Below are 22,163 nucleotides of genomic sequence, written 5' to 3' on the forward strand. Positions count from 1 at the left end.
CTTAATAGGGAATATGTTCTGGTTTACATTTTAAAGGATTACTCTTTGGCAGTGTGGAAGTACTACATAGGGGGACGTGGAAGTAAGGAGACAAGTTAGAAGGCTATTGCAAAAATCCAGGCTTGAGAGAGGTTACCTTGCACTAAAATGGTAGTAAAGTTGGTGAGACTAAGTCATATTCCAATATATTTTGAAGGACTTAACCAATAGGTATGTGCTAATAACTGTTCTAGACCCTGGAGATACTTTGACTGAAAGACTGGATGAAGGTCATGAAAGAAAAAGCGGTGGCATAGATGAGTCAAAGGTTTTTGACCTGAGCAACTTAAAGGATTGAAATGCCATTAACCAAGCTGGAGAAGACAACAAGAAGAGCAGGTTTTGGAGTCTGAAGGTTTAGATGCCTGGCAGACCTCCTCTTGGAAATGTCAAGTGAATATTTAGATACGTGAGTCTGGAGTGCAGGGCAGAGGTTTTGGCCAGAGATACACACTTGGGAGTGATCAGTGTCTAAGTAGTATTTAAAGCCATGAAAGTAGATAAGATCAGCTAGGGAAGGAGTGTCGACAGAAAAGAAAAGAAAGCCAAGCACTGAGTTCTGGGCTACACTGAGGGATTAGGGAAATTAGGAGGTATTGGCAAAAGACATTGAAGAGTAGCCGTAAGGAAGGAGGAAAACCAGGAGAGTGAGGCATCCTGGAAGCAAAGAAGAAAGTATTTCAAAGGTGAGGGAGTGATCACTCGGGCAATTGGCCATGATGACATGGAGGTCATTGGTGACCTTGATAAGCGCTTGTTGGTGGAGTGGCTGGGAAAATAAGCCTTATTATAGTGAGTTTAACAGAGAACTAGAGCCAGTGAGTATAGGTGACTCTTCTGAGGACTTTTATAAAGGGGAACAAAGAAACAGGACAATAGCTGGAGGAGGAAAGGGCATCAGAAAGAGGGTTTTTTTTGGTGTTTGTTTATACTATAGCAGTTTTCTATTGCTGCTATAACAAATTACCACAAACCTAGTGGTTTAAAACAATACAACTTAATTTTCCTACAGTTGTGTAGATTAGAAGCCCAACTTGGGTCTCGCTAGGCTAAAATCAGGCTGTCAGCAAGACTATGTTCCTTTTTAAAGACTCTAGGGGAGAATCTGTTTCCTCGTCTTTTCTAGCTTCTGGAGTTCATCCACATTCCTTGGCTCCTGGCCCCCTTCCTCCATCTTTAAAGCCAGCAATGTTACATCACTCTGAACATTCTTCCATGGTCACATCTCCCTCTGATTGTCATATTCTGCCTCCTTCTTCTACTTTTAAACCCTTGTGATTACACTGTGCCCATCGTGATAACACAGCATAAACTCCCTATTTTAAGGTCAGCTCATTAGCAACCTTAATTTCATTCTTAATTCCTCTGTTATGTAACCTAACATAGTCACAGGTTCTGGAATTAGGATGTGGGGAGCCTGCCATACATGCGATACATTACAGCTTACTTGTTGATGGGAATAACCCAATAAAGAGAGAGAGAACCTGATGACGCTGGGGAGGGCAGAATTGTTGGAGTGACATGAGTGAGCAAAGGGAGGAACTGGTTTTCCATAGGAGCAAGGAGGGTTCCTCTCAATTTAACAAAAGAGGAGTGAGAAGACAACAAATGGGGACAGATGCTAGTTGGTGGGTAAATGTGGGTGGTGTGGGAGCTTGCGGGAGTCATTTTTTTTCTCAGTGACTCAGAAGCAAGGTCATGGACTGAGAGCAAGGATCGGGGGAAGGTGTTGAAGGTGAGAGAAGACAGAAGTTATAAAACTGACATCGAAGAGATTAGGAGCATGAAAGAAATAGAGAAATGTCACGAGTACCTAGGTAGCATCAAGGGCCCACTTGACGTCTGTTGTCATTATTTAAAGTGTGCCCATTCAGCTTGTTTCCTCCAGCCAGGTAGACAAAACATGGGTACATTAATTAGCTAGGTTAGGTTAACTGCTCGACAAACTCCAAATCTCAGTGCCTTAACCAACCAAAGTCGATTTCTCACTAAGAAATGTACATGGACTATCTCACCTAATCCATACAATGGTTGAATAACATGAATACCATTATTATGCTCTTTTCCAGATGAAGAAACTAAAGAGTTAATTGTAGCAAGCCTAAATCATAATTTTTGTTTTAGGTATTAGTTTAATTTGGGGGTATTTTTTAAAAAATTTTTCCCTCATAAGATTAATTCAGAAAATGTAATTTGGTCACTATACTCATTCATTAACAAAATATTATTAGAATCAACTATGTTAGGCTATGTATTTCAAATTATGAACCATAATATTATATTAGGAATCTTTGTCTTTTAGTAGTTGGAGCAGCATTTCTTCAGTTAATTACCAGAGCCCAGTAACTTATTTTCTAGGTAATTCTTATTTCTTATTTTGGTTTGGTTTATTCATATTCTCTCTTCTTGTATCTTGTTTAGTATTTTAATTTTCCTAAGCATTTATCTATCTTATTTTTTCAGATTTACTAGTATGGAAGTAATAACTTTCCTCAAATATTCTTAATTCAACTTCACATTATTTTTTTAATATCATTCCCGAATTTAGAAATAATTGTGATTTTTTTTTTAAATGCAATTCTTTATGTAGAATTTTCTATACCCTTTTAATATACTACTTGTAGTTTTGGCGCTTTTAAGCTATTAACTTTAAAGTAAATACAGATTAACTCAAACACCTTTACTTCATTTAAAAGAAAGAAGCTCCTCCTACTGTTTTACTGAATTAATGCTAATTGTTACATTCTATTTCATGTACAGAGAATTAGAATTCCACTTATGTAGGTAAAACCAGAACGTAAGCCATGTCTCTTAACATTCAAAAATTTCTTACATGCAATAAAAATTGCAAGTGATCATTACAAAATTATTGACTTAGGTAGTAAACACCAAGGGTCAATTCAGCTATGCTTCTTTGTTGTTTGGGTATGGAGTTCCCCTCCTTGGACCAAAGAAGAGAGCGCAGCATAGTAAAATTAAATGTGGGCTTTGGGTCAGGACACTTACTAGCTATGTGCACTTGAACAAGTAACCATTTACTGAATATTTATTGGCACCCATGGATAATTAGGCCCTTTATTAGGAGTTAGGGATTCGTGAACAAGAAACACTGGCCTCTGCCCTTCTATCTTACCCCTGGACAAGCAGAGACATGAGTTATAACCCTGGTTCTTTTATTGTCTTTTGGTAACATGTGCAAGTCACTAAAGTATTTAAGCCTCGGTTTCCTAATCTGTGAAACAGAGGTGATAATACTTACCTCACGGGGTCATTGTAAGAATTAAATGATAAAAATGCTTATGTACTAATTAAATGCTTATGTACTAATAAAAATGCTTACGGAGCTTCCCTGGTGGCGCAGTGGTTGAGAGTCCGCCTGCCGATGCAGGGGACGCGGGTTCATGCCCCGGTCCGGGAGGATCCCACATGCGGCAGAGCGGCTGGGCCCGTGAGCCATGGCCGCTGAGCCTGCGCATTCGGAGCCTGTGCTCCGCAACAGGAGAGGCCACAACAGTGAGAGGCCCACGTACCTCAAAAAAAAAAAAAAAAAAAAAAAGCTTATGTACTAATTAAATGATAAAAATGCTTATGTACTAATACCTAGTACATAAGAGGTATATAGTAACTGTGTGTTCCTTTTCTTTCTCTCTGTGCTTTTTTCTTTCTTTAGAGCTGATCTCGGGGTGGGGGAGGCGTGGAAAAGAGCCTTACCTTTAGGCAGGAGCAATAGTGCCCTTTCAGTGTAATTACAGCACCCCCAAATAATTGCATACTATATAGTCTGAGTTCCTGAAACATGGTTTTTCCCAGCCTTGGCACTACTGACATTTTTGGCAGAATAATGCTCTGTTGTAGGGGGCTGTCCTGTGCATTGTGGGGTGTTTAGCAGCATCCCCGGCCTCTACACACTAGATGCCAGTAGCAGCTCCCTGGTTATGAAAATCAAAACTGTCTCCAGACATTGCCAAGTGTTCCCTTGGGGGAAAGTCACCCCTGGTTGTGAACCTCCACATTAGTGGATCATAAATTCACATGTAGTAGGTCTTGAGCATTTAAAAAAATTAAATGGCATAAGTTAACAAGAATAGAAATCTTAGAAAGTATTACAGGCAGTCAAGTATTGCTTAGTGATATAAATTTCTGTGAGTTGTCAAAAATTTGAAAGCCACTGTACTCAGTGAAAACTTTCATATAAACTCATTTAATCAGAAAACTCTACAAAATAAGGACAGATGTTATCCTCTGTTTTACAAATCAGAAAATTGACTCTCAGATCAGTTGAATGACTTGCCCTCAGGGTTACTCAGTAGGCTAAAGGAAAGATGTGAAACCCATCCCAGGTCTCTAAACTTTTAATGACAAGGTGTAAAGGAGATTGTCACCTGAGGGCAAAGATCTCCCGAAGGGTCCACAAGGGAAGAGATATTAGAGTGAGAGGTCTTTGGTGGTGGGTCCAATCATTAAAATTTAATATCAAAATGTTAGATGGAAATTTGAATAACATTTTATCAAGATATTATTTTTCCACACTGCTAACCTTTGTATACCCACAGTTAATTGGGGAATGAATAAATTAATGAATGAACATGGACCACACAAATCCCTGTGCTCAGTCAGCCAGGCCCTCTGATCACCTCCAGACAATCAGGCAGGCTGCTCCCTTTGCCTGGAATCTCCCTCTCCTCTCTTTCCCCACTGACTTCTAGAATCAGCTCTTCAGTAGTCCTCCGAGGGACACTTTCCACAAGTCCCCAGACAGGCTGATTTCCTCCTCTGTGCTCCTTCTATAAACCTTACCAAATTATGCTGTAATTTTGTTCCACGTTTGTTCCCTGATAACTCCCTGTGCCTTTACTCCCTCCCCGTTATCCCAGAGGTAGAAACTATGCTCTATTTTAAAAACCAAATAAACCACAGCACTCACCACAGTGCCTGGCAATGCAGTTGCTGTTTAATACCTGTTGACTGAATGGAAGGAAAGCAGACAGACAAAGCAATTATCTGATACTATAGAAGCAAAAGACTGTTGCTGCTCCCTGCCGCCCTGAGGGGAAAACTATACCGTCCATTTCACCTTATGGGATGACAGCAGTGGGGGCTCTAGCGACCCCTGGTGGCAGGTGGAGGTGTGAGCACTGCAGGCGGCTCGCCCTGGGTCCAAGCCAGGCTCCAAGAACCATCTGCAGTCCCCCGACTCAGCCACCTGGAGTTTGTGCCCTCACTGCCTAGTCTTAGACCCTAAACTGTCCTCGCTCTGTGTCCCCACCTTTGGTGATAAGACTCACTTAGGACCCCTGTTAAACTGATGGCTTCCCAGGACCCGCCCTGCAAGATTCTGATTCAGCGGGCTGGAGATGAGGCCCCCAATATTGTGTATTTTTAACTAGTACCCCAAGTGATTCTCACTACCAAGGCTGTTTGGTAAACTAATCATCTTCGTTTCACTCACGCTGTAGAATTAGGGCAGTTGTTTATTTTTCAGTGACTTTACCTCCAAGTGAACTTGGGAATATATTATTGGTTAAGAGACGAAATGCTCCTGAGGTCCTTGAAGGTGTAGCTTATTCGTATTTCGAGTATATTATCCTGCAGCCTTTACCTTCCAAATGCTCCAATATATTATTGGTTAAGAGACGAAATGCTCCTGAGGTCCTTGAAGGTGTAGCTTATTCGTATCTCGAGTATATTATCCTGCAGCTTTTCCCTTCCTTGTCAGCAGCAGGGTGACTCGAGTGAGGGCGCTTTCGAGGGCGACCCCAAACCTCAGAACTGTTCCGGCCACGTGAGCCAGACCAGGCACGTGACCCCGGGGCCAGGATGACCCTGGAGTGGCATCGGCCCCAGCCCACCCCTTCCTCCAAGGGGCAGGAGTCTGGACGCAGGAAGACAATGGGGGAGGGCTTTCCTTTAACAAGACGCACTGGCTGAAGTGGCCCGGGGCAAGGAGAGCAGAGCACAATAGGCCCCACTTTCTGGCCCCCTTTCCACCAGGCGCACGCCCGAACCACAGTCAGAGGCGGGGGCGAAGTTAGGAAGCTCTCGCTGCTGGTCACGCGTCTTCCTTTCGAGCCGGACGCAGTCAGGCTATCTTCTTCATGGGGTCTGAGGGGCTCTGGTGGGAAACAAAACCGCGAACGTTTTTGAATAGGGAGGAGGTCTTCGGCCGCCCGTGGCCTGAGGAAATCCTTCTGGGACGAATAAATAGTGGCTTCTTGTCTGAGGGCCCTCGGGACTAAACAATGTTTGCTTCTGTGGGGAGGGGCGGGACTCTTCATAAAATAACACGGTACACAGAGATCAAATCTTTTGTCCAAAGGCCTCCTCTCGGTAGACGCGGGCCGCTCGGGGACCTGCAGGCCGACCTCTAAACCTCCTGAGTCACCCTGAGGTGAGCCACACGCGCAGGCGCACGACTGCTCGGCGGCAGGGGCGGGGCTTTCTGAGGCGGGGCGAAGGCCAGTCACGTGGGCCGCGAAGCCCTCTCCGCGATTTCCCTACAAGGACTTGGACTGTTGGGCCCCGCCCCTGGCCGGGCCCTGGAATGTGCGGAGGGGCAAACCCTCAGGACAGAGTCAACCATTTGCTAAGAGGAAAGGGGGGAAGAAAAGCTTACATTGTAAGAAGAGGTATTAAAAAAAAGGAAAATTCAGTCATCAGACCCGGCGAACCATTACACCTTCTTCTACGTTCTAAGTTGCCCGCTTTACACGTCCTTCCCATGCACTTGGTCAAAACTGCGCCCTTTGAGCACACCGGCAACTCCCCCGCTCCGTCGCCCTTCCATTAAACCAGGCTCACACTGTTAGCAGAGAATGGTGACTCGCTTCCTTCCGGTCCGCTAAGCGGAGGCCGGAAGAGTTGTTTGCAGCGTCTCTGGGAGTGGAAGGGAGTTTGTAGCGGCAGTCAGGGCAGCGAGGGGTTCCCTGAAGCGTTCGAGTTCTCGCGGCTGAGCAGGGTGAGTGGTGCTCGCGGTCGGGCGCGTGAGGCCCATTTCGGGGCGCATTCCCTCGGGACGGCTTGGGGGGGGGGACAGTGGCGCTCCCCCGGCGCCGGGAGCGCACCTGGGCAGGTGTACCAGCCGGTTCCCGGGTTTTGAGCCCCAGTGCCAGCTCCAGCATCGAAGGCCGCGGCCGGAAGCGGCCCAGACGCCGACTTCGCTCCTTTGCCCAAAGTAGGAGCTCGGAAAGTGTGGCTTACTCTGCTGGCGCCGCGAGCTTGAGCGACAGCAGGCCTGCGAAACCCGAGCCCAGCGGAGCTGACTCTGGGACTAAGTTTAGTTTATAACGTAAACTTGCCCGATTCAAGAGAGTTTGCGCAAAAACTGTGCCCAGTGCGCCCCCCTCACCCCCCCCCCGCGCTGCATCTGTTGTTGCAGCTGTGTGGCTACGTTTAGTGGGAATAACCACCTCAAATTAGCAACTTCCTCAGCTCAGTGTCCACTTTTGTAATTAGAGTTTTATTTTTAAGTGATATTTGGACAAAGAGGAGTTCGGGGTTTAGTTTGCGGCTCCAGAAAAACTCCAAAATACAATACCGTGTTACTCTTGGGTGGAAACTCGGGGTTAAGTCAATTTCCCAAAGTGTTTTCCTTTTAAAGTAGTTGAATAGGTTTATCAAAGAGTGTATCAGTTCTTTACAGAACTTTGAAACAGAAATAAGCGTTAGGTTGAGATTTTAACTTACATGCAAAAAGTTTTGTATCTAAAGGTGAAGAAAGTGAATATTTCCTAAGATTACTACTATTTGTTTCATGTTCTGGAAGCCTTTTGATAAAACTTAACCAGAAAAAGCTTTTTATTTAAAAAAGTGACGCTTTACTGGCAAGTGAACCACGACAAAGAATTGCCTTTGTCAAGTGCTGAGAACTTTTTGGGTGTGGCAGTCTAAGGGAACTAATCCTACCTTCTACCGGAAGTTTGCATAGGAATTGAAAACTTGTTTTAGTTGGAACGGAAGCACCAGCCTGAAAATGTACTTTTAAAAAGCCGTGGTTAGCCCCCCAAAATTACATATACTTAGCTTTGAAAAAAGAAGTGCATTGATTAAATGAGACGGTAGATTTGGTAAGCAGATACTACGTGCTCTCACATTAAGAAGTGTTTTCTAAAATGGGAGTTTTTCCTTAAAGAATATAATCATATTTCCAGAATACTATCAATTTGAGTGTTAATTCTGTAGAAAAAGTCTTAGGATTAGTTTCCATTTATTACCACTACAAACGCTGGACTCTAGGATTCTAACTAGAGTAATCAAATGTAATATTGGTATGGATTAATCCCATTTTATAAATGAAACCAAAGTATCTAGAAATTCTGAAAAATCTTCTGGTTGCCCTTGATGTGTGGGGAAAGCCTCTTTGAGGATCTTTATTTTCCATTTCCCCCATCACTTAATCTAGTCTAACATCTTCCTTACATAGTTTGTATCCCTCCTTTTGTCACAACCCTGAATGATTCTCTGCGTATTTGATCAAGCTAAAAGGATAAATCTAGAAATTCATTACCACCAACACTCCCTTTCCCTGATTAAGACAAGATTATACTCCTTCAGGTCTGTAAACTGAATCTCCTTGACTGAATCTCTTCTATATATTTAATAGAAGTTGCCTCTGTGAGTCTGTGGGTTTTCAAGTTCCATACAACATATAGCCCTTCACACCAAAGATCTTAAATTAAATGCTTCAAAAATAGACTCTAGGGGCTTCCCTGGTGGCGCAGTGGTTGAGAGTCCGCCTGCCAATGCAGGGGACGCAGGTTCGTGCCCGGTCCGGGAAGATCCCACATGCCGTGGAGCGGCTGGGCCCGAGCCATGGCCGCTGAGCCTGCGCGTCTGGAGCCTGTGCTCTGCAACGGGAGAGGCCACAACAGTGAGAGTCCCGCGTACTGCGCAAAAAAAAAAAAAGACTCTAGACTATAACTTAGGATGAGTGAGTACATAACTCGGAAATCTCAGGTGCCTTCATGGCAATCTTCCCACCCTAAATAAAGAATAGTTACATTGATGAATAAAATATTTTCAGTTTTATTTTGCCCTAGTTCATGAGAGTTGTGTGTTTGCTGAAGGCTTGTTACATGCAGAGGGTTATAGGTTGACTCGTTTGGGGAGGGTAAAAGTGGACAGCATACTAGAATCATAGCAAGGAGGACAATGACAGTATCTGTCATCAATGATCTCCTTCGGATCATAGCTCTGTTCCTTATTTGGCTTCCTCTCCGCCAGTGTTTAGTCCACCCATACTTTCAGTTTGGTAGGGGAAAATAAAAAACACCCTTTCCTTATTTTGAAATAACTGACTGCAAAGCTGAACTCCCTGTCACTATAAGGATCTGGGTTTCTGGTGGGAGATAAACTCACAGATCAGAATCCAACCTCCGTGAAAAAGTAAAGGCCCATGTAGTAACTTGCCCAACGGTATACTACCAGTTTTTGGTAGAATTAACTACCCTAATTTGTTAGAACTAAGACTAACATTTAAGTCTCTTAATTCTAAGGATGTCTTGTAGCTTTTAGGATTTTTCAGTCTTCTCCCCCCGCCCAAGTCTTTTAGAAACAAAGATCTTTTCTGAACTCACAATATTTGATAATCATGTACCACCTTTGAGTTATTTTTCATTTTTGTTACGCATTGTTTTAACTTGAGAGCCATACTCCTGGAATGAAAACTATGTGACTCATTTCATAAGTTGAACCAATCATCTCATTTCTTTAAAGTTGCCCCCCCAACTATATTTTAGGCTCCTTGAAGATAGCACACCTACCTTACATTTCTTAATTCTTAAATAATAATCAGCACTCATGACATTTAATGCACATGAATGTAATTCTGCTGATCATATTAAAGGTTGATGGTTAAGTATTGAATGAGATAAAGAAAAATTCTGTGAGACCACTGTCAGTTCTGACCCCCAAAAAACCTTTATAATGTTTAAAAACTATGTTAGAATGCATTTACAAATTGAAAGAATGCATGATTTTAAAAAGGCTAAATAGGGGACTTCCCTGGTGGCACAGTGGTTAAGAATCCGCCTGCCCAGTGTAGGAGACACGGGTTCGAGCCCTGGTCCAGGAAGATCTCACATGGCCGTGGAGCAGCTAAGCCCGTGCACCAGAACTACTGAGCCTGCACTCTAGAGCCCACGGGCCACAACTACTGAGCCCTCGTGCCACAACTACTGAAGCCCACGCACCTAGAGCCTGTGCTTCGCAACAAAGAGAAGCCACCGCGATGAGAAGCCACTCAACCCAATGAAGAGTAGCCCCCACTAACCGCAACTAGAGAAAGCCCGTGCGCAGCAACGAAGACCCAACACTGGCAAAAATAATAAATTTATTTATTTAAAAAAAAAGCAACTGTAAAAAGGCTAAATAGGAAATATATCAAAATTCAAGAAGTGGGTGTGTGTTACTTTATAATCCAAACTAAGTTTTAAAAAGGTGTATAGAGGACCCGCACCAAATTGAGTATTATGAGTTTTTTTGTTTTGTATTTTATAATTTTATTTATTTATTTTTGGCTGTGTTAGGTCTTCGTTGCTGTGCGTGGGCTTTCTCTAGTTGTGGCCAGCGGGGGCTACTCTTCGTCGTGGTGTGCGGGCTTCTCATTGCGGTGGCTTCTCGTTGCACAGCACAGGCTCTAGGTGCACAGGCTTCTGTAGTTGTGGCTCGTGGGCTCTAGAGTGCAGGATCAGTAGTTGTGGCGCACGGGCTTAGTTGCTCCATGGCATGTGGGATCTTCTCAGACCAGGGCTCAAACCCATGTCCCCTGCATTGGCAGGCGGATTCTTAACCGCTGCGCCACCAGGGAAGCCCTATGAGGTTTTGTAGATTAAAAAAATCAGTTTTATCAACCATTTGACCTATAATTTTCATCAGTTTCTTTGTTCTTAAAATAACTGACATTTGCGCGTCATTAGGGGAATATAATGTAGTCAAACAAAACAGACTTTTTAAAGATGTGTTTTGTTTTGCAAAGACATGGCATACCTAAAATATTAAAGAGACGTGGACTGGTAAATATATGCCGCTCATTGGGTCTCAACTGCTAACCCAAGTCCTGGAGTCCATTTAAGAGATGGAAGAATAATACATATATGTTATAACTCCTTGTAGTTTTTAAAACTGCATTTAGAATAGAGGGGGACATTACAGTTCCATATAGTTTAGATAATAGTGGGATTTACTGCGTCCAGAGGTGTTACAGAGTGAAAATATGCATTCATAAAAGGGTGATTAAAGGAAACTTGGAAACTAGGGAAGAGTATATATCATAACTGCTATGTCACGTAGAGTATATCTTACCAGCAACACATTCCAGTGTATCCTAGGAGTGCTATATTTAATGGACTGGAATTTGTGACTCTCCTTTGTGGAATTTCCTTCTAAAATCTGAGAACAGATTTAGCTTAAAAAAAGAAAATCTGAGGCAGAGTCAGAGCTTTTCTAATTATTTCCATAATTGAATTTAGCCTGGCTGATGTGGTGTAATCAAGGAAAGAATGTAAGTAATAAGTTTTTAAACTCATGTGGAGCGTTGTGTTCTAAAGTCACTTTGCAGTACTGACATCTAGGTAGTACTTCATTCTTTGCAATCCACAGACTTATTTTTAGAGTAAGGGCATAGTGTTTTGCTACATCATAGTTAAATGTTGTTTTCAGAACGTAAGCTTTAAAATTGTTGTCCTGGTCAGAGAGTGAAATCAGTAGTGCCTATTTTAGACCTGCTTCAAAGAATATAACTGAATACAGTGTCTCAGTCTTGTGTGTTAGAGGTTTTGCAGACTGCCATTGCCACCTCAGCTCTGAAAGATGGTATGGTAAAATTTTATTATCTGATGACTGTGGGATTTTTAACTTCAAACAAACTTTTATAGTATTAAAGATTGTGTTGAAAGGAAAATTACCTCTTCATCTTAGGTATTATTAAACATTATTTTTAACTTAAATTTTACAGGGATAAATTTAGATTAGAGAGCAAAGGTAGTTTCTGTACCTCTTAAAATGCTTTCTAAAACTTTTTAAAAACTAAAGTGCTTTAAAATTTTTTATTGTGCTCTGGTTTTTGTTTCGAGGACTTAGTCACCTCAAGTGATTTAGCTTAGCTCTGTGCAACAAATTGGTTAAGATAGAGTGGAAATATTTACAAAACTTAATTATTGATGAATTACCTTTGGAGTTTTCTATACTTTTTCAGTTAGCCTTTTAACAGATATCTTTCCTGAAGTACTTTGATTCCAGGAGTGAGGGTGCAATAAGAAATGTTAGTTGCGAGTGGAAGAATGGTATTTGGCAGTAAGATTAGGAGATGAAGACCTGTCCCATCAGTTAATCCTCCTTCCTTCTTTCTGTCCACCTTAGAATGGGAGGCTGGTTTCAGCTAGGGCTGCAGAAGGATAGACCTGTTGAAGATGAGTTAATGTCCCTCAGTACTCCATAGCACTGATGTACAGAACCCAACATTTTTTGTTTCTTGTTTTCTATATTGTTATTAAGCTAGTAGATTGGGTTATTGGTCCTTAATCAGCTGTCCAGTAGTACTGGGGACAGGAAATCTTGTTGATAATGCTCTGAGCTTTGAATTAATGTTGGTCGTAGTTTCGTCACAACTACTAAGGATGAGTGAACTCAGAGCATGAGTCTGGTTTTTCTCTTTGTAGATTGATTCTCTGCATAATGGTATCGATTAGTTGAGAGAGATTTTTGCCAAGTGATACTATCCTGTGGAATAGTCTTTAGACACATCTCTAAGTGGCTCAAATGTATCAGGAAGGTTGGTTCAGCTTACTTTTTGTTATTTCTTGTATTTCCCTTATTTGTTAGGATTTAACCGCCACCATGTCGAGCAAAAGAGCAAAGACCAAGACCACCAAGAAGCGCCCCCAGCGCGCAACCTCCAACGTGTTCGCCATGTTTGACCAGTCACAGATTCAGGAGTTCAAGGAGGCCTTCAACATGATCGATCAGAACAGAGATGGTTTCATCGACAAGGAAGACTTGCATGATATGCTTGCCTCCCTGGGTAATGATCAGTTTTAACATTAATAAATCAAATAGAATTTCTATAACACCTTTTATATTTATTTCTTAAGCCAATCTAATGATGCTTTGTGAAGCCAATCTAATGATGTTACAGTTCACTAAGATTCAAAGTCTGGAGCATTGTTTCCCAAAGCATGGTCCCCGGAACACCTGCAGATTTCTGGCCAAGTTTCAGGGTTAGGCTGGGGGCCAGCCGTGTACGTGCATGCACTGCAAACACTGATCTTGATTGTGAGAGCAGTGTTATTCCTCCTGACATCCAGTGGAACAGCACACAGTCTCCACACTCTTAATACGGATCCTATTCATTGAGAAGACTTTTTTCCGAATAGTTTTGCTATCTTGAATGCAAATAGCAAACTGTTTAAATGACCGTCTTTCTTGTCAAAATGTTTACCATGATGAATTGTTGATGCGCTTTGTGGTGTAATTATCACCCTCTTAAAATTATGACCCTCTTTTTTGTTTAGGGAAAAATCCAACTGATGAGTATCTGGACGCCATGATGAATGAGGCTCCAGGTCCCATAAATTTTACCATGTTTCTCACGATGTTTGGTGAAAAGCTAAATGGCACCGATCCAGAAGATGTCATCAGAAACGCTTTTGCTTGCTTTGATGAAGAAGCAACTGGTAAGTCTGAGGTAACCTTTAATTACCAAGTGATTTAATTTTTGGTTATGGCAACTAAAATATACAATAACTTGAAATGTGATGACATATAATACCCTTAGGTTTATACCATACCTGAGGTTTGGGGGATTTGGGGGGACAGGTTTTGCCTATGGCTTGTTAGTCACTCACTTCACTGCCTCTGCCCTTAAATACTTAATTTACAATTTAATAGGTATATTTGAAACTTCTTTAGGAAACTTATGTTCCTCCTTTACTAGAATACTTCCACAAGGGTCAGATACTCAATAAATGTGTGTCAAACCAATATCTTTTACTGGAGCAATCTTGGAAAAAGTTTAAATTGCTGTAGGCGGTGATACCAGTACAATCCTATGTTTGTTTATCAGGTACCTCTCCAGCTCTGAGAGTGTTTAGATCTGGTATCTAACCTCTCCCTCTGGAATCAGGTGCCCCGGTTTCATAATCCTGTTCTGCATAATAGCTGTGTGATTTCAGGCGAGTTACTGAACTTCTCTAAGCCTCTGTTTTCTTATTTGTAAGATGGACAGTAATATTACCTACCTCAGGGTTGTTGTGAGGATTAAATGAGGAAATGAGATAGTAGCTTACTGCCTGCATAGAGTGAACTCTCAAAGACACCCAAAAGGTTAACTAAATACATGCCCGATAAGGGGTAACTCACATAGCAAGTTTTTGAGAAGGAAGGCACACCCTCTGGTTACACAGTCCAAGCATAATTTGGGCATGGAAGCATAGTCTCCCCACTCTGGCTTTCAAGACTGCTCATTTGGCCTGTTCAAGTAGACCACCCTCAACTCTTCCTAACCTCCTTCCAGACTCCTCCATGCGTTGTTGCCCTGACTTACCTCCACCATTTCTGCCTCTGCCTTTCCTCCTTATACCACCTCCTTCCTCCTTCCCCTTGAAATCAAGACTCTGAACAGTTATTTCTGGAAGGGGTAGGGAAGGGGCAGGCAGAAGAGACCTTTTTCCTACTAAAAACATTTGTGTATTGATTGAATTTTTTACAGTCAATGGGTATTACTATTTTAGTGGAAGGGAATAAAACCATAAAAGAGTAAAGTGTCTTATTTATTCTTTAAAGTCATCTCAATGGTCACTTTCTTTATAGAGCCTTACCTGTGTTTTCATACTATTTTCTCCTGACCTCTGGGAAAATGTAAAAGTTCTCCCTTTCCCCCTCCGAAGTATTTTATGTATGTCTCTACTGGCACATACTCCACCTGAGCTCCTACTTTAGTTGTGTGCTTATTTCTTTTTTTTTTTTTTTTTTTTTTGCTATACGTGGGCCTCTCACTGTTCTGGCCTCTCCCGTTGTGGAGCACAGGCTCTGGACGCTCAGGCTCAGCGGCCATGGCTCACGGGCCCAGCCGCTCCGCGGCATGTGGGATCTTCCTGGACCGAGGCACGAACCCGTGTCCCCTGCATCAGCAGGCAGACTCAACCACTGCGCCACCAGGGAAGCCCGTGTGCTTATTTCTAATCATCACAGTCTCCCTGATCCCAGGATAATAGCTGTGTCTTCCAGCATTCCATTCCCATCCTTGTAACCCCTCCCAGCTCCTACCACAGTCCCTTGCACATAGTCAATGATGATTTTACATGATAGTTGAATGACTTGGCTGGAGATGAGGATTTATTTCTACAAGCTAAAAGTCTAAGATTTGGAGAACTTTTTTTTTTTAATCTAGGATTGAATTAGCAAAAACAATCCATAAATCTAGAGTTTCTTTTGTGAACTGACCTTACACTTTAAACTGATAGGAAATACATTATCAATGTTTTAGCTTAATTTCACATACAAGGAAGTTGTCAGATTTTTCTTTTTTTACTTTATGAATTTCAAAATTTCTGTGCTTGAATGGTCATGTATTACCTTTGGATTACTGCATTAGTGGGTCTCAGTCATGATAGCTCGTGGGATTTACTTGGGGAGCCTTTTTAAAATATCAGTAACAGATAATAAGTCAAGGGTGGCCTCTGGGGTTGTTTTGTTTTGAGCTCCCCGGATGATTCTTATGTGCAGTCAGGCTTTATGAGAACCCTGCTTTCACAAGTCCAGAGTAGAAAGCCTTCCTCTCAGCTCACCACTGTAGCCCCAATGCCTATCCCAGTGTCTGCAACGTAGTTAATGCTCAAATATCTACTCAGTGTTTTTGCACATCCTGGGCCTGAACATATTTGTTACTGAATCTAAAATTAGATTTGTTTAGAAAATTTTTTTTAATCTCATTTTACATATAAAGAAAAAGAAGGAGGTAAAGTGAAATGCCTGAAGTAACATAGCTTGTTAAAACTGGACCTCAAGACTTCAGTATTCTTTCCACTGAAGCACTTTATTGATGTTTATGATGATTTTAGTATATTTACTCGTAGAATAAGTGTGACCATGCTACTTTAAGGAACCGTGAGGCTTAGATTCCTTAATCATACTTTATGGCTTGTGGTTAGGCATAGGCTTAGCCACTGTTATTGAGATCAGGAGATGGATGTCGGGTGAGGTCAGTAGAGCAGAGCAGGTTAATGTCACTAAGCAACAGGGCATTTTCTAGGCAGCTGTCTGCTGAGGCTGACTTCAGCATGTCAGGACCTCATATTTCATACATTTGCGTGCTTCTAGTTCTTAACATATAGCCCATGCTTAGTCAAGTGTAGATGCCCCTTGCAATTACTCCTCAGAGTAGTGTGTCTTCTGATCCCTGGTTCTTTTCTCTTTAGGCACCATTCAGGAGGATTACCTGCGAGAGCTGCTGACCACAATGGGAGATCGGTTTACAGATGAGGAAGTGGACGAGCTGTACAGAGAAGCACCTATTGACAAAAAGGGGAATTTCAATTACATTGAGTTCACGCGCATCCTTAAACATGGAGCAAAAGACAAAGATGACTGAAAAGAACTTCAAATTCCAGCCAAACTTTCCTTGTTGCTACTTTGGGTATTTCTGAGACTTTCTCTTAGAGCCTATTGCATGCCCTTAGCTTTACAGCTTTTGCCTTTCTGTTGTATTTATTCTCAACCATTTGGGGCACGTGCATCTCTATAATCAGACTGGAAATGGGACTTTTTGTCATTTTCAGAATAGAAAATAGGGTAGTTTAACTTACCCCTACCTTCCCCTCCCCCAATAACTGCAGTCTACAAAGAGTCGATATATTTTTTCAGAGAAAGTTATTCACTCAATTTTTTCTGAACCGTAATTAAACTTTATAATAGAAACTTACTTGTTTAAAATTTCTTTATTTACCCAAATTGGCTTTGTTGGTCTTGGTTGTAATTTTTTATTTATTTATTTATTTTTGGCTGCGTTGGGTCTTCGTTGCTGTGCGTGGGTTTCTCATTGCAGTGGCTTCTCTTGTTGCAGAGCATGGGCTCTAGGCACGCGGGCTTCAGTAGCTATGGCTCGAAGGCTCTAGAGCACAGGCTCAGTAGTTGTGGCGCACAGGCTTAGTTGCCCCGCAGCATGTGGGATCTTCCCCGACCAGGGCTTGAACCCATATCTCCTGCATTGGCAGGTGGATTCTTAACCACTGCGCCACTAGGGAAGCCCTTGGTTGCAACTTCTAAAGAAAGGTAGTGGGAATTCCCTGGCGGTCCAGTAGTTAGGACTCCACCTGCACTTTCATTGCCAAGGGCCCGGGTTCAATCCCTGGTCAGGGAACTAAGATCCCACAAGACGCGCGTGCGGCGCAGCCAAAAATAAAGAAAGAATGGTAGTGAGGCAAATCCTAGAAAATAATATGATTTTTAGACCTCCCCCTTACTCCTGCCAGTTTTCCTAACAATCCTACTCCTCTACTATTCATTCTTCCCCCTTTTTAAAGAAATCCAATTTTAACTGCCTTTATTGAGTTTCCTGCACTTTGCCTTCCAATTTTAAAAATAATTTCCTGTAAAATTTACATGTGTATGATAGCTTTGGTAGCTTTAAATCCTAAAGTTTAACATACCTGCCAACATCACCCCATATCTGTTCTAATCTTTTGTACATAACTTCTTGTCATTTAAAGTTAGACCAGGCCACTGAGTGTAATTTTAATTTGTCCTAATTTTTAAAACAATTTTAGCCCCAAAGTTTCTATGGAATGCTTCTACCAAAAAGGCGGATTTTTTTGTATTGTATTTCAAAGTGTTGGAAACACAATATGGTTTTTGTTGGTTTGTTTTGGGTTTTTTTGTATATAGTTTCTTTTTATCACACAGTCCTCATTGAAGTACTGTGTTTATTTATGCAGAGATTCACATGAGTTCATTTGTGAATGTTTGACATTCCTGACCTGCCCGTGGTCAGAACAGCTGAAGCTACATGCCTGGGAAAGTGAGGTCATTATTTCAATCCTAAAAATAACTTCTGCTATTTGCAGGAATGCAGGACTGTTTTAAGAGTTAATCAGGAAATGGTAGACAGTTTCATTCACTTTGGGCTTCAAAAATCTGACTCTCAAGGATTCATAAGTTTAAGAAAGATCTTGAAACAGTGGGGGAAAAGTTGGGTGAAGAGGGTTGACAATTAACCTGTGAAGATGAATAATTGACAATTACTATAACTTTATGTTTTATACTACTATTAACAAGACTGTCCTTGGACAAAACTATTACCTCGTTGAATATGCAATTACTGAATGCCTTCAGGGCAGCAGACCTTTACGCTCAACAGGATAGGTGAGCTAGATTCTTTAACCTCAGGAGACCAGCTTAAAATAGGAGTAGGACTAGTAACAAGGCTGCTCTTGGCCCTTTCAAGATTAGAATCTTAGCACCTGCCTTAACTCTGCCTTTAATGTGTTCCTGAATTTTGTTCAGTGGTTTAAGCAAAGTACTTTTTCCAGGGTATAGCCATGATGCTGAAATTGTTGAACTAAATTTACATTTCAACTGAAAAAAAAAATAACTTCTGCTGTGTTAACAAATTTCCAGTCAGGAACAAATAACATTGTTTCCGTACTGAAGAAAAGGTAGCCTCATCTACTAAAATTATCTCTTGCAGTATCTCCACTTCCATTTCAGATAACTGTTCAAAGAACCAGCCCCCATTAGAAACAGTGGATAGTCTCTTCTGAATGAAATGTCTCCTCATTTAGTAATAGCATTCTCTATGTAGTAAGTAGGCTTTGCTTAAGTAAAGCTGATTGACAGTAAAAAGCTAAAGCATCTACTCCAACAGTGCATTTGATAGAAAAACTGGTCTCCACGATGAAAGCCAGACTTGAAACAAACCATTTCAAAACCAGCCTAATGGGGGCAGCCTCCTTACCCACCTGCTTATGATTACATTGTCATTTGGACTCCAGGGCCCAAATTTTATTTGATCAAGGAGCCTCCGTGACTGCACGAGAGTGGGAATTTATGAGTGCTACTGGGAAAAAAGGGAGCCGGCCAGACTATATGAGACAAGTAAAAGCAAATTCTGGAAAGGAAAGGCAACTATTTTTTTTTTTACGAAGTATGAGGGGGGAAAGGACAGCAAGAGATGTACTAGACTTTGAGAAGTGCAAGCAAGTTGTAAGAAGGATCAGATAGAAGATGGTAAAAGAGCTTAGTAGATAGAGCCACAACAGTGTTATGGAAACCAAGTGAATAATTTCAAGAGTGAGGAAGTTAGTAGTGTTAAACCACAGAAAAATCGAACACAGGAAAATTTAAATGAGGCCACTGGATTTGGCAAGTCGGTCACTTCTGCCAGAGCTGTTAAGGTAGTTTTGAGTGCAGAATCCATAGTGTAGCAGGAGACACGGACAACGCCTGGGTTTGGGGGTCAGGCCAGCTGCATTTTAATCTCATTCGTGCTACATCATGGCTTTATAACCTTAAAGTTATTTAACCTCGCTCGACCTCTATTCATTTGTAAAATTGAAGTAATGCTCTGGCTCATAATAGGAACATAATCTATTAATATATAAAGCAGCATTTTTGTGATTAGGAGCAGTATGGGTTTTAGAGCCAGACGTGGTTGAGTGAATAATGCCTGTTATTTGATGAGCTTTGTGTCCTTGGGCAGGTGGCCCAGCCCTAAGTGTCAGTTTCCTCACCTGTTTAACAGGGACAATACCCTCCACGTTTGTTGTGAAAATAGAAACACTAAAGCTAAATGGGTCTGGCACACAGTAGGTATTCAAATAGTGGTTATTCTGTTTACCAGCAGGGGCTGTTGGGCAGTGAGGAGAGGCTTGAAGGGAAGGCAGGACCAAAGAGCATTTTAGAGATTCAAGCCTGTCTGTAGACAGAGGAAGGCGGCAAACGAGTGTAAGCAAATGAGTGAAACCAAAGGAATGATGTGCAGGAGCTAGGAAGAGATAGAACCTAGATCACATGTTGTAAGATTATTCTTAGAAAAACAAAAATGGATACTGCTCCCTCTGAAAACAGGAAAGGGTAGGTGATAGGAGTTTAATCATAGTTGGAGATTAAAAGCCGAGGTTAGGAGAAAGGTCCATAGTGGTTTGATAGTAAATTGTCTCAAACTAGAATTTAATTAAAGGGTTGTTATGAGCATTTAATGAGAATATACATAAAAATGTGTGGTACCAAGTAGATCCTCAAATAGATTATTTTAGATTTCCTGAGTAGGTCCAATATGCCAGAATAGTTTGTGTCTTTCTAGATCCTCCTTAAGTGTACAATTTCTTGATTGCCCTGCAACCCTGGTTTTTATCTTTGCTGTCCTGAAAGGCATTGCTGAAGCTAATCCCATATTGAAGAAACAGCCAGTTTTCCCAAGTCCCTGTATCTTTTTATCCTAGGTTTATATGTGCCTGCTCAAATAATAGGCATCATAACTTCTCTTTCACATTTATCTACATACATCTTCTAGTTGTAGTGAATATACACCTTGTTTTTTAGTTTAATGTATCTTAAATTGTCATGTTTTGGCATACCCACCATTTTTGTTTTGAGTTTTAAGTATATTACCTTTTTTTAAACCATTCTTTTTAATGACCACAATAAACAATTATCTGGTATTTAGATATTCAGCTTTTCATTAATAAATATTGTTTTTCTTTTGAATCTAGAGAGAACACTATACCCTAGGATTATTTTTCTATAACAGTGCTATCCAGTAGAATTTTCTGTGATGATGGAAATGCACTCTCTGTGCTGTCCAATAAGGACACTAGGTCACATGTGACTATTGAGCACTTAAAATGTCTAATATAACTGAGTTTTTAATTTACATTTAAATAGTCACATGTGGTTAGTGACCACTGTGTTGGAAAGCAGTTCTAGAAACAAATATGGAGATCAAAGTCAAAGTACAGAGTGTCTCAGCTATGATCTTAATTGAGGTGGCCAGGGTGAGGGCTTATGGTATAGTAATAGACCATACTTGGAAGAGCTCTCTGACAAAGACCTCAGAAGCCGAAATGTTCTCAGGAGTGGAAAAATATTTAAATTATTGGACCAAAGGGCAGACTACAGCTAAAGAAAAGAGTAAATATTTTAGAACCAGATATGATTTCTCAGCAATTGGTTTCAAACTCCATTGAGAAAATGCATTCAGTTAAGGGCCTTGGGGCAGTGCTAACTCCGAGGACCACGTTATAAGCATCACCTGGGGCTTATTAGGAATGCAGATTCTTGCCCCACCCTCGACCTACTGAATCTGAATACCTGGGGCTGGGCTCCAGAATCTTTCACGTAGCCCCCAGGTTTTTCTTATTGGTGCTACTGTTTAAGAACTACTGCTATAGCGTGTTGAACACATGGTTCCTACCATATAGGAATTCCTGATCAAAGATATCTAATTTCTCATCAAACTTTTCTAGAATATAAGACTGGATTATTCGTTCATCTCCCTGCATCCCGCACACGTTCAGGCAATCACAAGTGCTCAACGAAGGTTTGCTATTAAGTTGACTATCTTCCATTATCCGGAAATAGTAGTATCTATCTGTAATATTCCAAGGTGAGGGAACTTGAAGGTTATGGGCACAAACAATATCTAGAACAAAAATTGAATTATGTAGCTTCGTGGTTTCGTTTTGACCAAGAGCATTATATAGTGTGTGCGCGTTGTGTGTGTGTGTGTGTGTAAATCTGCATTGTCTTTAACGACCAAAGGAAAACAAATAACTTGAATAAAGCTTCCCTGTGGTTGAAAGGGGAAAACGTCACCAGCCGTGGCCTGGTAAGGGCGTAAACCTGATAATCTGAGGGGTAAAACAGGAGGGGCAGAGGTAAATGATAGAACTCGGTCTGGGCGTGCAGTCTGTAAAGCAGGCGGAGACCGCTCGGCCGCAGCCCACTTACCTTCCCCAGTGTGGCGCGGGACGGAACCTAAAAAATTGCTCGTTTTATCTGAAGTTCAAGTGTAACCAGGTGAGGTCTACTTTTACCTGCTAACTCGGGCAGCCCTGGGTGGGCGGCGCCCGCAGACCCCCAAACCTCGAGGGCTCGCGCCCGCCCAGCCGGGTCAAATTCCAGGCCGGCTCCTAGCC

The 22,163-nt window shown here is 41.7% G+C and overlaps 1 protein-coding gene across 2 annotated transcripts; it reads left to right on the forward strand.

Moving 5' to 3' along the window:
- Nucleotides 1-6,834: 6,834 nt before the first annotated feature.
- On the forward strand, nucleotides 6,835-16,951 carry LOC101289494 (myosin regulatory light polypeptide 9). 2 transcript variants are annotated; one of them, XM_004275928.4, is made up of 4 exons: nucleotides 6,835-6,994; nucleotides 12,856-13,054; nucleotides 13,545-13,706; nucleotides 16,449-16,951. In XM_004275928.4, exons 2-4 carry the CDS (start codon nucleotides 12,871-12,873, stop codon nucleotides 16,619-16,621), a joined length of 519 nt encoding a protein of 172 aa, XP_004275976.1. In that variant the 5' UTR covers nucleotides 6,835-6,994; nucleotides 12,856-12,870; the 3' UTR covers nucleotides 16,622-16,951. The 2 variants fall into 2 exon arrangements, with proteins under 2 accessions (XP_004275976.1, XP_049554268.1); XM_049698311.1 differs by lacking the exon at nucleotides 6,835-6,994 and adding an exon at nucleotides 11,720-11,847.
- Nucleotides 16,952-22,163: the final 5,212 nt, after the last annotated feature.

Source organism: Orcinus orca, chromosome 15 (genome assembly GCF_937001465.1).
Source record: "Orcinus orca chromosome 15, mOrcOrc1.1, whole genome shotgun sequence".
NCBI lineage: Eukaryota > Metazoa > Chordata > Mammalia > Artiodactyla > Delphinidae > Orcinus > Orcinus orca.

Coding starts and splice junctions, on each gene's coding strand:
- LOC101289494 (XM_049698311.1), top strand. Junction 13,055..13,544: donor TGATATGCTTGCCTCCCTGG/GTAATGATCAGT, acceptor TTTTTTGTTTAG/GGAAAAATCCAACTGATGAG. Junction 13,707..16,448: donor CTTTGATGAAGAAGCAACTG/GTAAGTCTGAGG, acceptor TTTTCTCTTTAG/GCACCATTCAGGAGGATTAC.